At 29.4% G+C, this 15579-nt stretch overlaps 1 protein-coding gene across 1 annotated transcript in view; it reads left to right on the top strand.

The window, feature by feature from the left end:
• Positions 1–7395: 7395 nt before the first annotated feature.
• LOTGIDRAFT_158845 (hypothetical protein) overlaps positions 7396–15579 on the top strand; it is a gene marked incomplete at both ends in the record, with an annotated part of 10875 nt that continues 2691 nt past the window's right edge. The window contains 3 exons of the mRNA XM_009052268.1: positions 7396–7435; positions 9104–9163; positions 9943–10008. Coding sequence (XP_009050516.1) covers positions 7396–7435; positions 9104–9163; positions 9943–10008 — 166 coding nt within the window. The remainder of the gene's footprint in view (positions 7436–9103; positions 9164–9942; positions 10009–15579) is intronic.

Raw genomic sequence — 15579 nt, 5'->3', positions numbered from 1 at the left:
ATTGTGTAGTGGAAACTGCTCATAAATGGGCTACTTTAAACAGATGTGTATGTACAATGTAGTACTTTAGTAAGGTATATACACAGTAGTGTAGAGTAAGTGAGTTGTTTAGAGAATGTAAACTATGATAGACTACAGTGAGTAAAGTGAGATGTAACAGGCTGAAGGTGTGATACAGACTTCAACTTTCTAACATTTTCAATGACTTCTCAAACATGTGACAGGAAATTTACCTCTTGGATTCTAAATGTGATTAACCTGTGTTTTTAATGAGTGTTTTCAATTACCAAGTGCTAATTAGAGTTTCAGGCATTATTGCTGATTAGTGCACTAATTTTTCAATTTCAAGATTTAAATGAGTTATTCCAATCTATAATTTAAAGGTTTGTTTAACAAAGTAAGATATGGTCTATCTCTTTTATTGATTCCATCTTTATGTCAAAGTGAGGAACCTTCATGAATGGATAAGTCATATTCTTTGTGGAAATTGTGATGAATTTAATAGAAGAATATCATGGATTATAACAATTGTTTATCATTTATTTTGTGGATTTCAGTAAAAATTCAGGTATTTTTCAGAGATAAGTGAATCTCAATTCCTGGATTTCAGGTCTGATAATTTTGTTTAAGTTTTGTCTTGAATAAGTTCTGGAATTACAAGAAGTACATGTCTTCGTAGAATGTAATAAGTGATTTTATAAGAAGGCTACAAAACCTTTATCAATCTCTTGAATTTGAATTTAATGTTGGATTAATGTTTCTGGTTTTAATTCTCCAGTTAAACAATAAAAGTTAAATTTGAATAAATAGGGTAGAAGGTCAAGAGAAATGTCTATTAGTGCTATAGTTGTTATTATTAGGGTGGACCTGATTGTTTTTATTTAGGACAAATTTGAATTTAGAAAAAGTTTATTGGTTGGAAAGATTATTCAAGAAGTAATTTAATTTTATTATTTTTAACATGTGTTAGTCTCTACTTTGTGTTGTTGTGCCTATGAAGAGATATGATCTGTATGTAAACGGATGTTGTTTTAATATATTTCCTGTGTTATTTAGAGAAATATTTTAAAACATTTTTGGAATATGTGATATGAATATTTTGCAAATCATGAAATAGTTTTGATCCTGGTATGTCATGTCATGTCCTGTATAAAAAGCCAAATCTACAATAGTGGGCATCACTGTTTTTACCTCTGCAAAATTTAAATAAGTTTCTTACAAATTACTGTAATATGTAACCTTCTGTCAGATATGACTGGTAAGTTATATCTTTATTAACAGTTCTGGGTAACTGTTTTAACCTTTTAGAGGAATTAGTGTGATGATGGGACGGAGATCCTCCCAAATTATTCTTCTATTATTTTATAATCATTTATTTCCTGTTATTCTGTTATTTTATTTCACTCTAGACAGTTTACCAAGTTTTTAACAAATTTTTACTCAGTCATCTTGTTTCTTTAACTTCTGTTTTTGCAAATCATTGTTGCCATCACATGGATTGTGTATTCAGATTTTTTTTTAAATCAAAGTGTGGGTTTTATATATGGTTTTGTCAAAGAGTAAATGTAATAATTTAAATGATGATTGTGATGGATCAACTTTCTTATATATTCAATCTACATACATTGTTATGTTTCAATTAATGCTTGATATTTGTGACTACAGTTGTTAAGGTGGTCTCACTTTTCTTGATTTTGTAAAAGCCTTTGATTGTATTTATTTTGTTATTTTGACATGAATGATATATTTCAAATGGTATGAAGTCATTTTGGCACAGATATTTGAGGCAATTAAAGACTGTACTTTAGACACATTCTTTTTAGGCACTTGATCAGTTAGGCACTGATTGTTAAGGCAAGGCGTTGTGCAGGCACAGTGATAAATAAAATATTTGTGCTTAAATAACAGTGAATATTTTCAAATTGAGGTAAATTCAGAACACTGTTAGATTAAGAAAATAAAGTGCAACTTTTATTTACAAAAATGAGATATACAATTCCCATAAAAAACTCAAAAAACATTAAACCACTAGCTTCAAAGGATTGAATTCTGTGTGTGTTATAAAACATACAATTATTTTATCATGAAACCTTCAATTGACAAGAGTGCATTTCTCATCGAAATTGAATTGAATCTAACAGTTGTAATGGCCTGTATATTTTCACATCGGAAAGTTTATATCTGATGAAATTCAAAATCAACAGGGGTCCTGAGAGAATAATACACCAAATTACTGACTTTTTTAAGAAAAATAGACCTTATCAAAGTGTTGTTGTTGATAATAATTCAAGCAAAACATTACCTATAAAAGTTTTGATGAGATTTTCAAGGTAGTTATTTAATGTAACTATATCTTATAATAAAAGGAAACAGTGATGTCTGTTTGTTGATTTAGTTACATTTTATAGTCTTTGTTGTATTTTAAAGATGTTTTGTTTGTAGTTATTTGAAAAAACATGTTTCAAAAATTTCTTTAATTCCTCTCGGAAATTCTTTTTAGTTAAAGTTGTTTGTTTACATTTTAAAGATGCTATCTTATAAATTATCAGAAACTAAAGTAATGATGCTCCTACCCCAGTGGATATCAGATGAAATCAATGGTTTTCTTACTGAAACCTTCAATATACCTTTTTTGAAGACACAAATCAAGAAGATGTTAAGGGTTAAGAAAAATTCTGCTTAACAAGTCAGTTTCAGAAGGTCATGGTCATCAGCTATATCTCTGGTTCCAATGTTTCTAAAAAAAAAACAGATTATCTGAAAAATATGCAAACAAATTGAACAATTGTTGTTTTGGTCAAGAACCAGCTAATAGATTGTCATGAGCTAAGGTTGTTATCCATGAAAAAGGTATTTGTTTCTTTCTTTCTGATACAAAACATTGATATATATGACATATATATAGCTCTGTTTCATTTTAACATTTGCACTTTCTGGTTGAATCAACTAAACTCAGTTGAAAGTTTATGCTTCAAACTGTAAATTTAATAGTGATAAAAATAGAGGTATAACAGGGTGTTACCTTTTAAATGCCACAATCCAGATTTTAATTAAAGTAGCAGGCCCTCCTATCAATATGAATCAATCCCTTTTAATCATGCTTATTATACATTCTTTCTCTACATATTGTTATATTGTAAGATTTTATCACAGTGAGGTAAAAAGACAGGTATAATGGAGTTTCTTTATAATTTCACAAACAGAGTTGAGATAAGGTAGTCTACTGATTTACCATCATTGTAGAACAATAATTTGATCATAAGATAAACATACATGTGTACAGGTCAAGAAAAATCTATCATTTATCATAAATGAAATCACTTTTATGGAACTACCACTCCCTCCTTTAAATTTAGCATTATTTCAATTTAAATACAGGAATCTTTATCAAGCATCATATCAGGAGTCAGATGGTGCCAAATGAAAGAAAACTGAGTGTGAAACAAACTTGTGTTAAATTTAGTTTGTTTTCAAAGAAATACCTTGATGAGTGAACATCAGTTACTGTCAGAAAGTTCAGGATCAGGTGGTGCCAAATCAAAGAAAACCAAATGATTTGAAGATTGTTTTGGCCAGTTTTTATTTTGTTTACATTATTTTAGTGAACTTTTAGGTGAATCATCATTTTTAAGATGTAAAGAAAACCAGAAACAGGGATGTTTATCTGTTAATATATGCCAGCTATTTCTTAGTTGGCTTGTCTTCATGCCATTTTCTCTATTGGCAATCTACCTTCTGGTGAATTAAGTAATAGGTAAATAGATATGTTTCAAATCAGAATCTATGTAGTGAAAAGTACGACAGCCTTGATATGTCTTGATATTAGAAAGGTAGCTAGAAATGTCGAATTCCGACTTTACTCAATTCCAAGTTCAAATAGACACAGAACCACATTATTTGGTGAAGAAATCGCGGCTGTGTATACTCCTAAAAAATACTCTGTGTAATTCTGATTTTGAACTCAGTTGTCAATGGCGTTTCACTGTATATCGGGAAGGTGGTATGTGTTCTATCGTTTTGGTGATGATATTAAATTAGCGTAAAAGAGCTCTTTTGTGTTTGAAGAGTGGATAAGGACATAGTCTGTTAAACACTTCACTTGGTCTGTTTTATTTCAAGTAGAATCGACATTGTTTTTTACCTAAAACTGTTTGTTTGTGTGAAATTTTGTGAAACAATCGAAAATGTGTTTTGGTTACAAGATGAAATTTGTAAGTGTTTTAGAATAAGTTAGTAATTTGGAATTGTTTTGTGTTCATGTTATTTCGTTGAATTATAACGAAGTCTTTGTTTTATAAACTGTGAAAATCTTTTTTGGATAAAAACTTTTTGTATTTAATGAAGTATTTTTTTAGTAGAAGATTGAATCTAGTAGTTGATAAATTTTATTTTGATGTTTTTTATGTTTTTCTGGAACATAAAATAATGAAATATAATAGTTGAGTTCTCATAATGCATTCAGCTTTATTTGAGGAGCAAACAAATTTGTTAAATGTATTAGGTATAAAAAAAAAATGGCCAGCATTTGCTGGTAGTAGATACTGAGGTAATATAGTACTATTATAGAGAAGATATTAAGAATTCTATTGACTGTATGATAAATTAAACATGTTTGACATTTGGTATGGAGTCTCTAGAGTCATATTCGGGTATTCAAATTCACATGATATTCACTGGCATTTCAATTTTTCTCAAGATCTGTATTTTGTAATGGTTAATATTTATTGAAGTTGTCATAGAACTTGACATATTGCATTTGTATAAATGATCAGTTTAAGATGTTAATAGTGATTTTATCAAAGTGTTACTCTTTGATGCTACGATTGTGTCAAAATATGAACCATATATAGGACACCTTTAGATATTAACCAAGTCTCTGAATCAGGACTGGTGCTTTAAAGTTTTCATTAGGAATGAAGTACTTCTGTGAATATGTTGAAAATTTTAAAAAAACTGGCTGATAAACTAATATTTTATCATGTTCCATGTTGATGTACCCAATCCTTTCAGAACTATATCAGGCAATAGGTACCATCATTTGAGAAATGTGTACTAATATAAATTACTTGGACAATCCAACTGTATGTTGAGAAATATATTAGTGGAATTGACACTGTGGGAGTATTATCTCTTCAAGACTTGCAGGAATTATTGAGTGATTTCCTTATCTCCTGTGTTAATGTCAACCAGCACTCAACTGGAATCTTTCAATTGATAACAGAATTCATAATAACATTTATTGCATTTGGTATTCCCTTTGAAAGGATAGCGATGTTCAAATTCAACTTGATTCTTTCAATCATTTAGTATTAGAAGAACATCTTGAACTTTTTTTTAGTAACAGTGCTGTGAGTTCTCTGAAATTTATAGTGGGATCAACAACAAAGACTCTTCTTTGGGTGATAAAAATGGTTGTGGATAATTGAATTTGGAAGTTGATTTTGGGACACTGTTGTTGATTTGTCTGCATTGGCTTAGATTTTTGTGCTCAGAATTGTTTTTCATTGATGTTGGTAGTAAAATGTAAAAAAATAAGACTGTTTAGCTAGAACAAAAATTCATTTGCTCCATAATAACTGCATTTTTCAAAGTGTTTATTGCATTTAGAAGTCCCTTCAATTGCATTAGTGTAAAATCAATAGTTTGTGTAGAGCAATTTATAATGTTGTTGTGAAGAAAGTGATATATGGCTTGTTGTAACAAAGAGGCTATGTTCCTCACACTCACAGCTCATGTCTTTTAATGTTTTTGCCTCAAGGAATCATATCAATTGAATATAAATACCTTTGTATACTGGACTATCATCATGCTAACGTGAAGGAAAGATATTATGTTTCTTATGTCTGTAAAGTTCAATTCACTCTAAAGGTTTGAATCATTCTAGGCATTTAGAGGTAGAAAACAACCTCTACTTGTAGGACAGTTATATCTGATATTTAGCTATTTGAAAGAGATAGATGAGTATTGCTTGTTTTCTGGTGAATGTTATCTCAATGGTGAACTGAATCAAACAAAACAAAACAAAACAGAACTGACCAGGGTAGGATGGTAAATAAGCCAAATCAAGAGCCTTGGAAAAGTCAGAGAACAACACAGAGACTTTCAGAGCAGATGTACCTGTAAGGCTGATATCTGGTTATTTAAAAGATAAACAGTTTTCTAGTTTTCTGTTGAATATTATCTTAATCATTTGATATTTCTTCATTTGTTCATGTTTTTCTTCCTCAGAGATAGTATGTTAATCTACAATGATTTGATATAGAATTTCTAATGTTTAGTTTGGTTTATGTTGCCAAAAGTTCTTAGATAAATGATGGTTGTTCTTAATCAAAATCCTTTATTAAGAAACATACCCACTACAATAAAACTGACCAAAATGTGTTTTATAATATAAACAATATAAATTTGGAAATCTTGATAATAAAAAGATTGATTGTATGAGTAGTTTGAGTTGAAATATTAATCTAATATCTTTTCTACAAGTAGAGGTTGTAGTTTGTGATTCATTTTAAGATAAAATTAGACTTGAGCTAGAGAAATGAAATCCAATATTTCTTCTCTCCTGGAGAAAATCAGTTTTTTTTATAGATTCTGTCCTTTGTGATAAATTATATGTGAATGTATTCAGACATGGTGACAAGTGAAATATTCACATTTCCAATAATACTTGATACTTGTATAAAAAAAATAATGATCAAGAGTTAGTGCATTGGTGCTTGGTGTGTTAACACAATAGTTTAAAACATTCAGGTTGGCTTGGATTTACATTTAAGATTGTAGTCCACTGTTGTACTATTGTCCTCTTACACTCATGGATTTGAATATCAATTGAAATTACACCTGTGTATCATCTTTAAAGTTTGCTTACTGTGGTTTTCTTGAAAAGGTTTAATTCTTAAGTTTTAGTTCTTAAGTTTATGGTGTTGAATCAAGGAGCAATTTGATGATTTTTACACAGTTTAAGTGTAATATTTTAAAGATTAAGTCATCTTTTTGTTTCGTTGTAGTAGAAGGTGATGGACCAAGTTACAGAATAGACTTTCATTTTAACATTGTATAACTATGATACTAGTATGTAATTCGTGATAAAGAACAAAATATTGTAAGGTTACAAACATGATTGTGTGGAAAAAACTGGATGAATTACAATATGTTATTCAAATTGAAACTGACAATCTTTTATGCCAATAGAAATTCTTATTTTAATAACTGGAAGTGTCAAAATTGTTGGTGTGAATGAAAGAAATTGAATCCAAGGAATTCATATACTGATACATGTTGATTAATAACTGTTATATAAATGTCATACTCTGATTACAAATATCATATTAGTGATAGTCAACAGAAATAGTGTTCAGAACAGAATAATAGTGGATTATCTTATCAACCATCAAAATGTTTCATAAATTTCACTACACTAAGAAATATGATGTGGGTAAGTAACTAGCTGCATCTTTTAGCATGTTATTTTCATGTTCTGCAACTTAAAGACATTGAATTATGATACTAAATACTACAATGTATCATACCACAGAGAACATACCACCTGCACTCTTCAGATTGAAAACCATGCCTTGATTTCATGTAGTGTCATGTAATTATATCATTGAGATGAAGAAGATATCAAGATTTTTTGTCTGCTTGAGACATTGCGTTTTTACATATCTTACATTATAAACATTACTGGTTGTTTATATCTAAAATTCCTACCACTAGTCTACTATTAGGTTCTGATGATTACCAGATCTTTCTTCTTAAATAAATCAGTCATTCATTCATCCATCCATTCTTTCTGTCATTCATTTATTTATTGATACATATGTATCATTCAGGAATTTATTTATTCAAATATTGTGTTTATCATTCAATCATTATTCATTTTATGCACCTCGAAATTATACCTTACTGATTTTTCAATCCAGTTTATCAAGTGATATAGAGACAATGAACAGAATATGCAGAAAAAAAATTGGAAGTAATACTTCATTCATGTCATATCTAAAAGATACATGAATGTATTTGTGTCAATCTGATTCAAATCGCAGACATAAGCAGAGAATTATTGACCATGTTCATAATTTCCAAATTTAGACTACTCTGTGTTGTGCTTGTTGTGAACCTCAAGCCTACAAAACCTATTGGTTGCATGTCAGTTACATTAGACACTTATAACCACTATTCTTTATTGACTACCATATACAACTGATGATTTCTATAGTGTGAGACTTTGAGGGCACCTCAACAAATGGGAATTCATTTGGTTTTGAATCAATCTAAAATAAGGGAATCTTTGTGGTTCAATAGCCTCTGCAGATGACTGATAATGATCTGTGAATCAGAAGTCCTGACCAACACGTATGAAGAGATAACAGGAGAGTAAAGGTTAACCATCATTTTAAATTGACAGTAAAAAAGGTCTAATATATCACATTACATGAATTATCATAGTAAAAAGGTTATACTAGATTAGTGAGAATATACTAAATAAATATTATATAGGAGGGTGAATATATTGATAGATGAGCATTACAGGTGTAATGAAATTAACAAAACTATACCCCAGATGAACCAATTCTGACCAAATCTTTAATATCTTACTTAAAATTCATTTCAAGATATTGTTACATGCTGATCACAAAATATGGCCATCTTCATAACATAATTTCTTTGAGATTATTCTTTTAAACATGACTGATAAATACAAGAAAACAACAATCTATTCACATACTTCACACTTACAATTTACAAAAGTATTTCAGCAATGTTACAAAGAATCCATTTCTATTGAATTTAATTCTTTGTTGCATCATGATTTAACTTAGTTCACCTAGGAAAGGAGAATAATTACTTCTAACAATTTTACAGCATTGTGGTCTTTATTTACTGAAATCAAATCAAAATTCAATAGATTGGACTCTTAATTTAGTGAATATTTGATTGGGTTAAATTTTTACTTTCAATTTTCATTTGAAATTGGAATCAAAATGTTGTCTTAAAACAAACAAATTTTAGAGAAATGATCATGGTGGACTTAAACAGAGTTTGTTGAAATACAGATCTTATTTATCAATTATAATAATGATTACATTATTTATCATTTCAGCCTCTGCAGAGAGTTTTTTCCGGACCCGGACCCTGGAGATACGTAATGAAAGTCTTCCAGGTAAGATATATTTACACTTTATTGGTAGTTTCTTGGGCAGAGATTTAGGTGCTCTTGAGATAATCCAACAATGGATGGTTCAATTTGCCACTAAATGTTTTAAAGGGAATATTTATTGGACATCAAACAGAGTTACAGAGGCCCTTTCAGAGTGTTTGCATTAAATATTAAACAGCAGTTGGTATAGGAAAAGAGAATTTGCTAAAGCCTTAGTTATAAGGTATAATGTCATGTTACCTGAAAAACTGGAAAATGTTTAAAATTGAAATAAAGAAGTGACATGTAGGAATTGTTGCTTAATTAAGTAGCTGAAATCTACTGTCCGGTGCATGAATGAACTTGTAAAACTATTTGTAGATTTTTTTTTTACATGATATTTGCACCATTTTTGCCTGAGGCAATGATATTTTGCATGCAATTAAGGAATTTTTGTCAGTACAACTAACTCTGTTGAAGTAATAATAGTTGTTTACTGACTAGAGTTATAAAATATCAGTTATTACCTATTACTTATTACTAATTATTATCTATTACTGGCTATTATATTATCAGAATTATATTTCATGACCGCACCTCTGGTTGTTACTGCATTTACCGGTCATATTATAAGATTGTGAAAACTAAATTATTTGAAAGTTTTCTCATATTTTCCATATGAATTGCCTCAATAAACTATAGGATTTTAATTTCAACCTATAGTCTGGATAGAATTATCACTCTAAATTCCAAACTATCCATAAGTCTGACTTGAACAGAAACAAAATGTACTTGTTTTTCAGATTTAAGTAAAAGTTGTGATTTTGATACTCCAGGCAGAAGTCATATGTTCTTCAAGAAAATGTTCAGTAAGTTTCTATTTATATTAGTTTATATAATACAACCAATATATATATTAATCCCACACACACACACATAGAAATACAACTCAGACGTTCAGAACATTTCACAGAAGATAACAACAATTTCATTCTGACAATATTCAATATAGAATTTTAAAAACAGAACACAAGAATATAACTGCAGCAATTTTCATAATAATCACACTACACTTGTCCTCTTAATATTTTAATATCTAGATAATTTATTCAAAGATCTGTTTACATTAAAATACAAGCTTTGTAAAAACCAGTAATATATACCAAATTGATGTCTACCTTTAATATAAATTATGGTGTAAGATGTGTCCTCACTTACTTCAACTTTGTTGAGAGTTTTAATAAAAAAAAATTGCTCTCCTTACATTTTGAGTACAGCAATTTAAGTTTATTCTACTCTACCGCTAAAATTTACAAAAATATTTGATTACATTCACTTGAGTTGCTGTTAATATAAAATATACTCCTTGCATGTCATCAATTATATTTAAGTACCTGGTAGAATATTTCAAATGGATGGAAATGGGATTTTTCAAGTAATCTTTACATCTTGTATTTAAATGATTTAATTTGGATACATACACTTAAAACTAAATATGACATGCTTTTTATTTATTTCGTCCAACTTGACTGAGTGTAAAATCTGATAATATATTTGAAGGGATAGAACGAGTTGTAAATATGCACCTTTTATTTGTGAAAGTGTAAGGTTTAGTTACATGAACTCCTTATAAATTGAAAATCTCATTAGATTAGTTCATGATTATATATAAACATCCCAGTACATACAGAAATGACATCATGCATGAGATGATTTTATTAAAAAAAAATATTTATACGTCTTGAATACAGCATGTAGATTGTATTGATATTGAAATATATTACACCCTGTGTATAATACAATTTACATTTGAAGTAGATGTCATATCAGTTAGCAAGATCTTTCCTATAAAAAATTTTACCAAGATTATACAGATTTTACTGGGTGTTACCTATCTGAATATTGTCCTTTTTTTTTTATTGAAGAACCTTATAAGCAATGGGAGATAACTCCATAACTATCAGAAATATTTATTCCAACAGACAACAATGGTAGCATATATACATTGAACTTGGATTTACTTGAAATAATGTTTTATTAAGGATAAATTTTTTATATTAAAATTGAATTGATGATACTGATATACAGTAACCATTTTCTTTGAATTAATCAATTGAAAATTAACATCTCAATTGTTATAAATACCTTTAAACTCTGTGCCTACCATTGAATAGTAAATTGACTCTTCATTAGTAACTTGTTACTTGCCCTATAGTTCAGTTGGTAGTGAGAAAAATTAAGATTCCTGTGCCTGTGTTTCCGAGAGTGGACCCAGTCTTGGCTTTCACCCCCTAATACCTAAGAAGTAAGTAGCTTGTGAAGCTGCTTTTGAGGCACTAGTAATGCAATTTGTCCCTGCCTTTACACATATCAATCTTTTGCTGTCTTTACTCTGTGGTTGAACATAATCATGAAAAATATAATTCAAAGGAAATTGATGTTGCTGTTCTGACAATTTCATTTATCATAGATTACGATCTATTGATGTCTATTTATAGTAACATATATTTAGGGGTTTTTCCACTTAATGTATGAATGTAAACAATGAGGTAATAAACAAAGTAACTGATTGCATCATGATCTTTTCACCTGGCTGCTAATTGACCAATCACATACCTAGACTTCTGAACCATTTCACAGGTGTTGTATTCCATTACTTTGATTTGTTGATAAATTCTTGTGTTTGTCCTTCCATGCTTCAGTAAGTCCTTTCAATTGACAACTTTCTTCTTTTCTTTAATTCATATAATTTATTTCATTGATGGATTTCCATCTGCCTTTTATTTGTCAGAGCTAGTCATTTTAATAGTCTTGCGGCTAATAATTTTTTAAATTATTTGTAAAATTTGACTATGATATATTGAACTGCAAAATTGAGCACTTCATACAGCAAAATACAGCACTTCATAATACCAAATCCACAAAGAAAAGAGAGGTACTGGTATATAACCCACTTGATGACATTGGGTGTTCTGAAAGGATCATGTCTAACCTACCATCACATCAGTTAATTCCAGGGACATCTCCTGTATACTGTACGACTGAATTGGAGGGTTATAATTTTAGTGCATCAAATTAAAAAATAGAATTGAGCGCACTTAAAAGGGAAAGTACTGTTGCAAAAAAGAGAACATACTACTTAGATATTATAAATGAAACAGCTTCATAAACAATCTTCCAATGCCAATCAAAAACTGTTTTCAGAAGTGATATTCCTTTTTAGAGAGTCTACATATTATTTAGACAGTTTATATTGAATACCAGTGATAAAATATCATTGCAAATGCACTTTTTTATTTGACAGTACACATTTATAATTTTTTTTTCTTTTGAAAACCACTGGGTTTATTCTCGTTTCATTATCTGTATCATACTAGTTGTGTTATTTAAACTCTCTAATAGCTATACAGCTATATTTGAGCGGGAAACATACCTTTTTTTATATTTCATCTTCTTTGTTGTTAATAGAAATATAAATTTGTTTAGGTTTGACAGCTGTGTGAAAAATGAAACTTCGAATGTCCTGGATATATTTCTTGAACTTGGTGTTTAGAATTTTACTTTTGAAAGATGTTGTCAAGTAAAGAAAGGAGGAAATATTGATTGTTACAGTATAAGGTTTTGTGTTAAATCTTTGACAAAGAATATTCCAAGGACAATCCTGATAATGTGATTGAAAGCATCTATATCAATCACTTACTGTTTGTATTTCTGTTACATTCTGCTGATAGGTAGAAGAATTCCCAGATCACTTTGTGTTCTAGTATTTATATAATTGAGATTTATCTGGACTTCAGTCCGTATCAGAATACAGGAACAAGTTCTTTTCATTTGGTTATCTTTATATCATAGAATCATCACTTAAAGTTATGACTTAAAGAAATTTGTGGTGAAACATTATAAATTTATCAACAGAAAATCTTAAAGTTAAAAAACTTTGAAAGACATTTTGACACTAAGATTATTTAGATAAAATGAAAAAAATCGTGAAATTTATTTTAATTTGTGGTTTGTGTAAATTTGAATTCTAAAAAAATATAACCCTGTCATTTCACTACTTTATGATTTATTAAGTTGACATTTTTACATGTTATGACCTTGTACCTTGACTTGAAATTTCTACCTTGTATTTTAAAGTAAAATGAAGGCTGTGGATTATCTGTTGATGTAAAACTCTGAGTTGTAGTGTTAACACAGAATGATAGTACATTCAAAGTGTTTTGGTAAGAGTAAGCTTGTACTGCCTAGTATACAAGACTAAAAGCTTTGGTTCTTGTCTCAATAGTATACATGAACAAAGTATGTTTTAAGCTGGAATGGAGTGTGTATTAAACAGGTATGTAACCAGTACGACTTTGGTGTTTTGGAAAGTAACAGAATAGTTCGTTAAGAAGCCACTCCTGAAGTTTAAGTACATGTTCACTGCGTACAAAATATCTTGATTTACTTAGTGATAGACTAATTTATTATATTTTATAATTTTATCTCTGGTTTGAGTCATAAAGGATTAAATCAAGGTGAATGGATTATCCAGGATGACTGCAAAGCTTTTAATCTCTTAATCTATGGATTACCTAACTGATAATATTACAGACTAATCCATGATTTCAATTTGGAGGTTTTAGGATTAATTATGACCAGTTGACAACACTTAACATGGTTTTGAAGAAGTTTTCAAGATTTTTGAAGATTTTCAACTATTGTAATGTGTTTCTGAACAAGATTTTATAATTTTTAAAACACTTTTGAAATACTCTAAAATGTGAAATGTTTGTCGTTTGTGGTTAAAAGTGTGTAATAATGGATTATATATAAATAATAAATATATTACCTTAAATGAACTACAACTTGACTGGTAAAATTAAGTAGATCTACATGTATTTTCCAGTTTTTGCAGTTTTTATATATGATCTTTTGGATAAATGTTACCACAAAGATAATAACCAAAACTTTTTACAGATATTGTATCTAATAAGTTTAACCTGTTTGAGGAAACATACAAGTTATATTAAGACAAATTATTGGAAATCTGGATATTATAGATAACAAGGACCCATCTAGATGATTGTGGATTTTTAAAACCCCCTTTGTTCTTCAAAACTTGTGTTTAAAAACTTTTCTTTATTGGATATATTTTCTATGAATTATGATCATAAACAATGTGTACTAGAGTTATTTCAAACAAGCAAAAGTGGAAAGGTAAGAAATAGTTTTGTACTCTTTGTCAGTATCTGTGATACCTGCCACATTGCTTTTTATAGTGGAGCTCAGATTCATTAAAGACTCTGGATTTTTGATGCCAATTCTCTCACAACTCAGTCATAGTTTTCTAAATGTTTATAAATGTATATAGGTGTATATTGACTGTTAATGATGTAAACAACTTGTTTTTATTTACAAATAAACAAGTTAGAGTTAGAACGAGAGTGTATGAACAGTCATTGAACTCTCTATTCTAAACCTTGACAAATATTGATCCTGCCTGACTTTAACTCACTTTCACATAAACACCTGAATTTATTCAAACTTTGAATTTGAATAAACAGAAGTTTTTTTTTTCTAATTTTTTGTTTAAATTTCACACCACAAAGGATCAATTATAAACATATTTCTCTGTCATTATTTGAAAGGTGGAAGAAATATTTCTATTCTAAATCTTTACAGTTGTTAGTTAGATGATTTGCCATGAGTTGATGTTCAAGCATGTAACCTATTTGAATTTTATTTCTTTCCTTGAATGAGTAACTTTCATGAGAGAACCTCAAAGAAGTTACTAATATTTTAATTAAATACTAGAAAATATTGTGTTGTGTATTCCACTGACCACTGACCAGATCAATACTATCCAGTTTGTGTTATTTATTCTCTTATCTTTTGCATCACATACTTTCAAACTTCTTCTCACCCAGTGTGTTTGTGATGGGTTGTTAATGTCCATTCTTCTAAAGGGTTGTTTACTGACCTTGTTGTAAGCCCCACCCCATAATTTATCATGTCTGAAAGCCTCTTTTGTACTGTCTGTGAAAGATAAAATAGTTTCAAACAATCATTTGATAACCTTGTTCAAATACTATCCAAGAATTGTCCTCATTTCAATTCTCCATTATTAAAAGTTAAAGACCACAAAGTAAAAACACTTTTTTGAAAATGATTTCAATAGATCATTATTAATCAGTATTAGAGTTCTCACTTCATTGAAAATCTTGAAACCTTTTATAGTTTTGTGTCATGACCATTTCTTGTCGGAAGGTATATTTGTTGCCCTCATTGAAAGCTCCACCCCTTCTTCTTCAGAACATCTCCTGTACTGTTACTCTCTCACACTGTGTTACCTGTTTCCATTGAAACTCATTAGTATCTATTAAATGTGTGATATCATTTTCGAAAGACCATTAGGGTTTGTTTTGTCAAACTCATTGAAATCCCCCCCCCCCCCCCCC

The sequence above is a fragment of the Lottia gigantea genome, assembly GCF_000327385.1.
Source record: "Lottia gigantea unplaced genomic scaffold LOTGIsca_18, whole genome shotgun sequence".
Lineage (NCBI taxonomy): Eukaryota > Metazoa > Mollusca > Gastropoda > Lottiidae > Lottia > Lottia gigantea.
The sequence above is the reverse complement of the archived record's forward strand: the minus strand, read 5'-3'. Positions and strand labels throughout refer to the sequence as shown.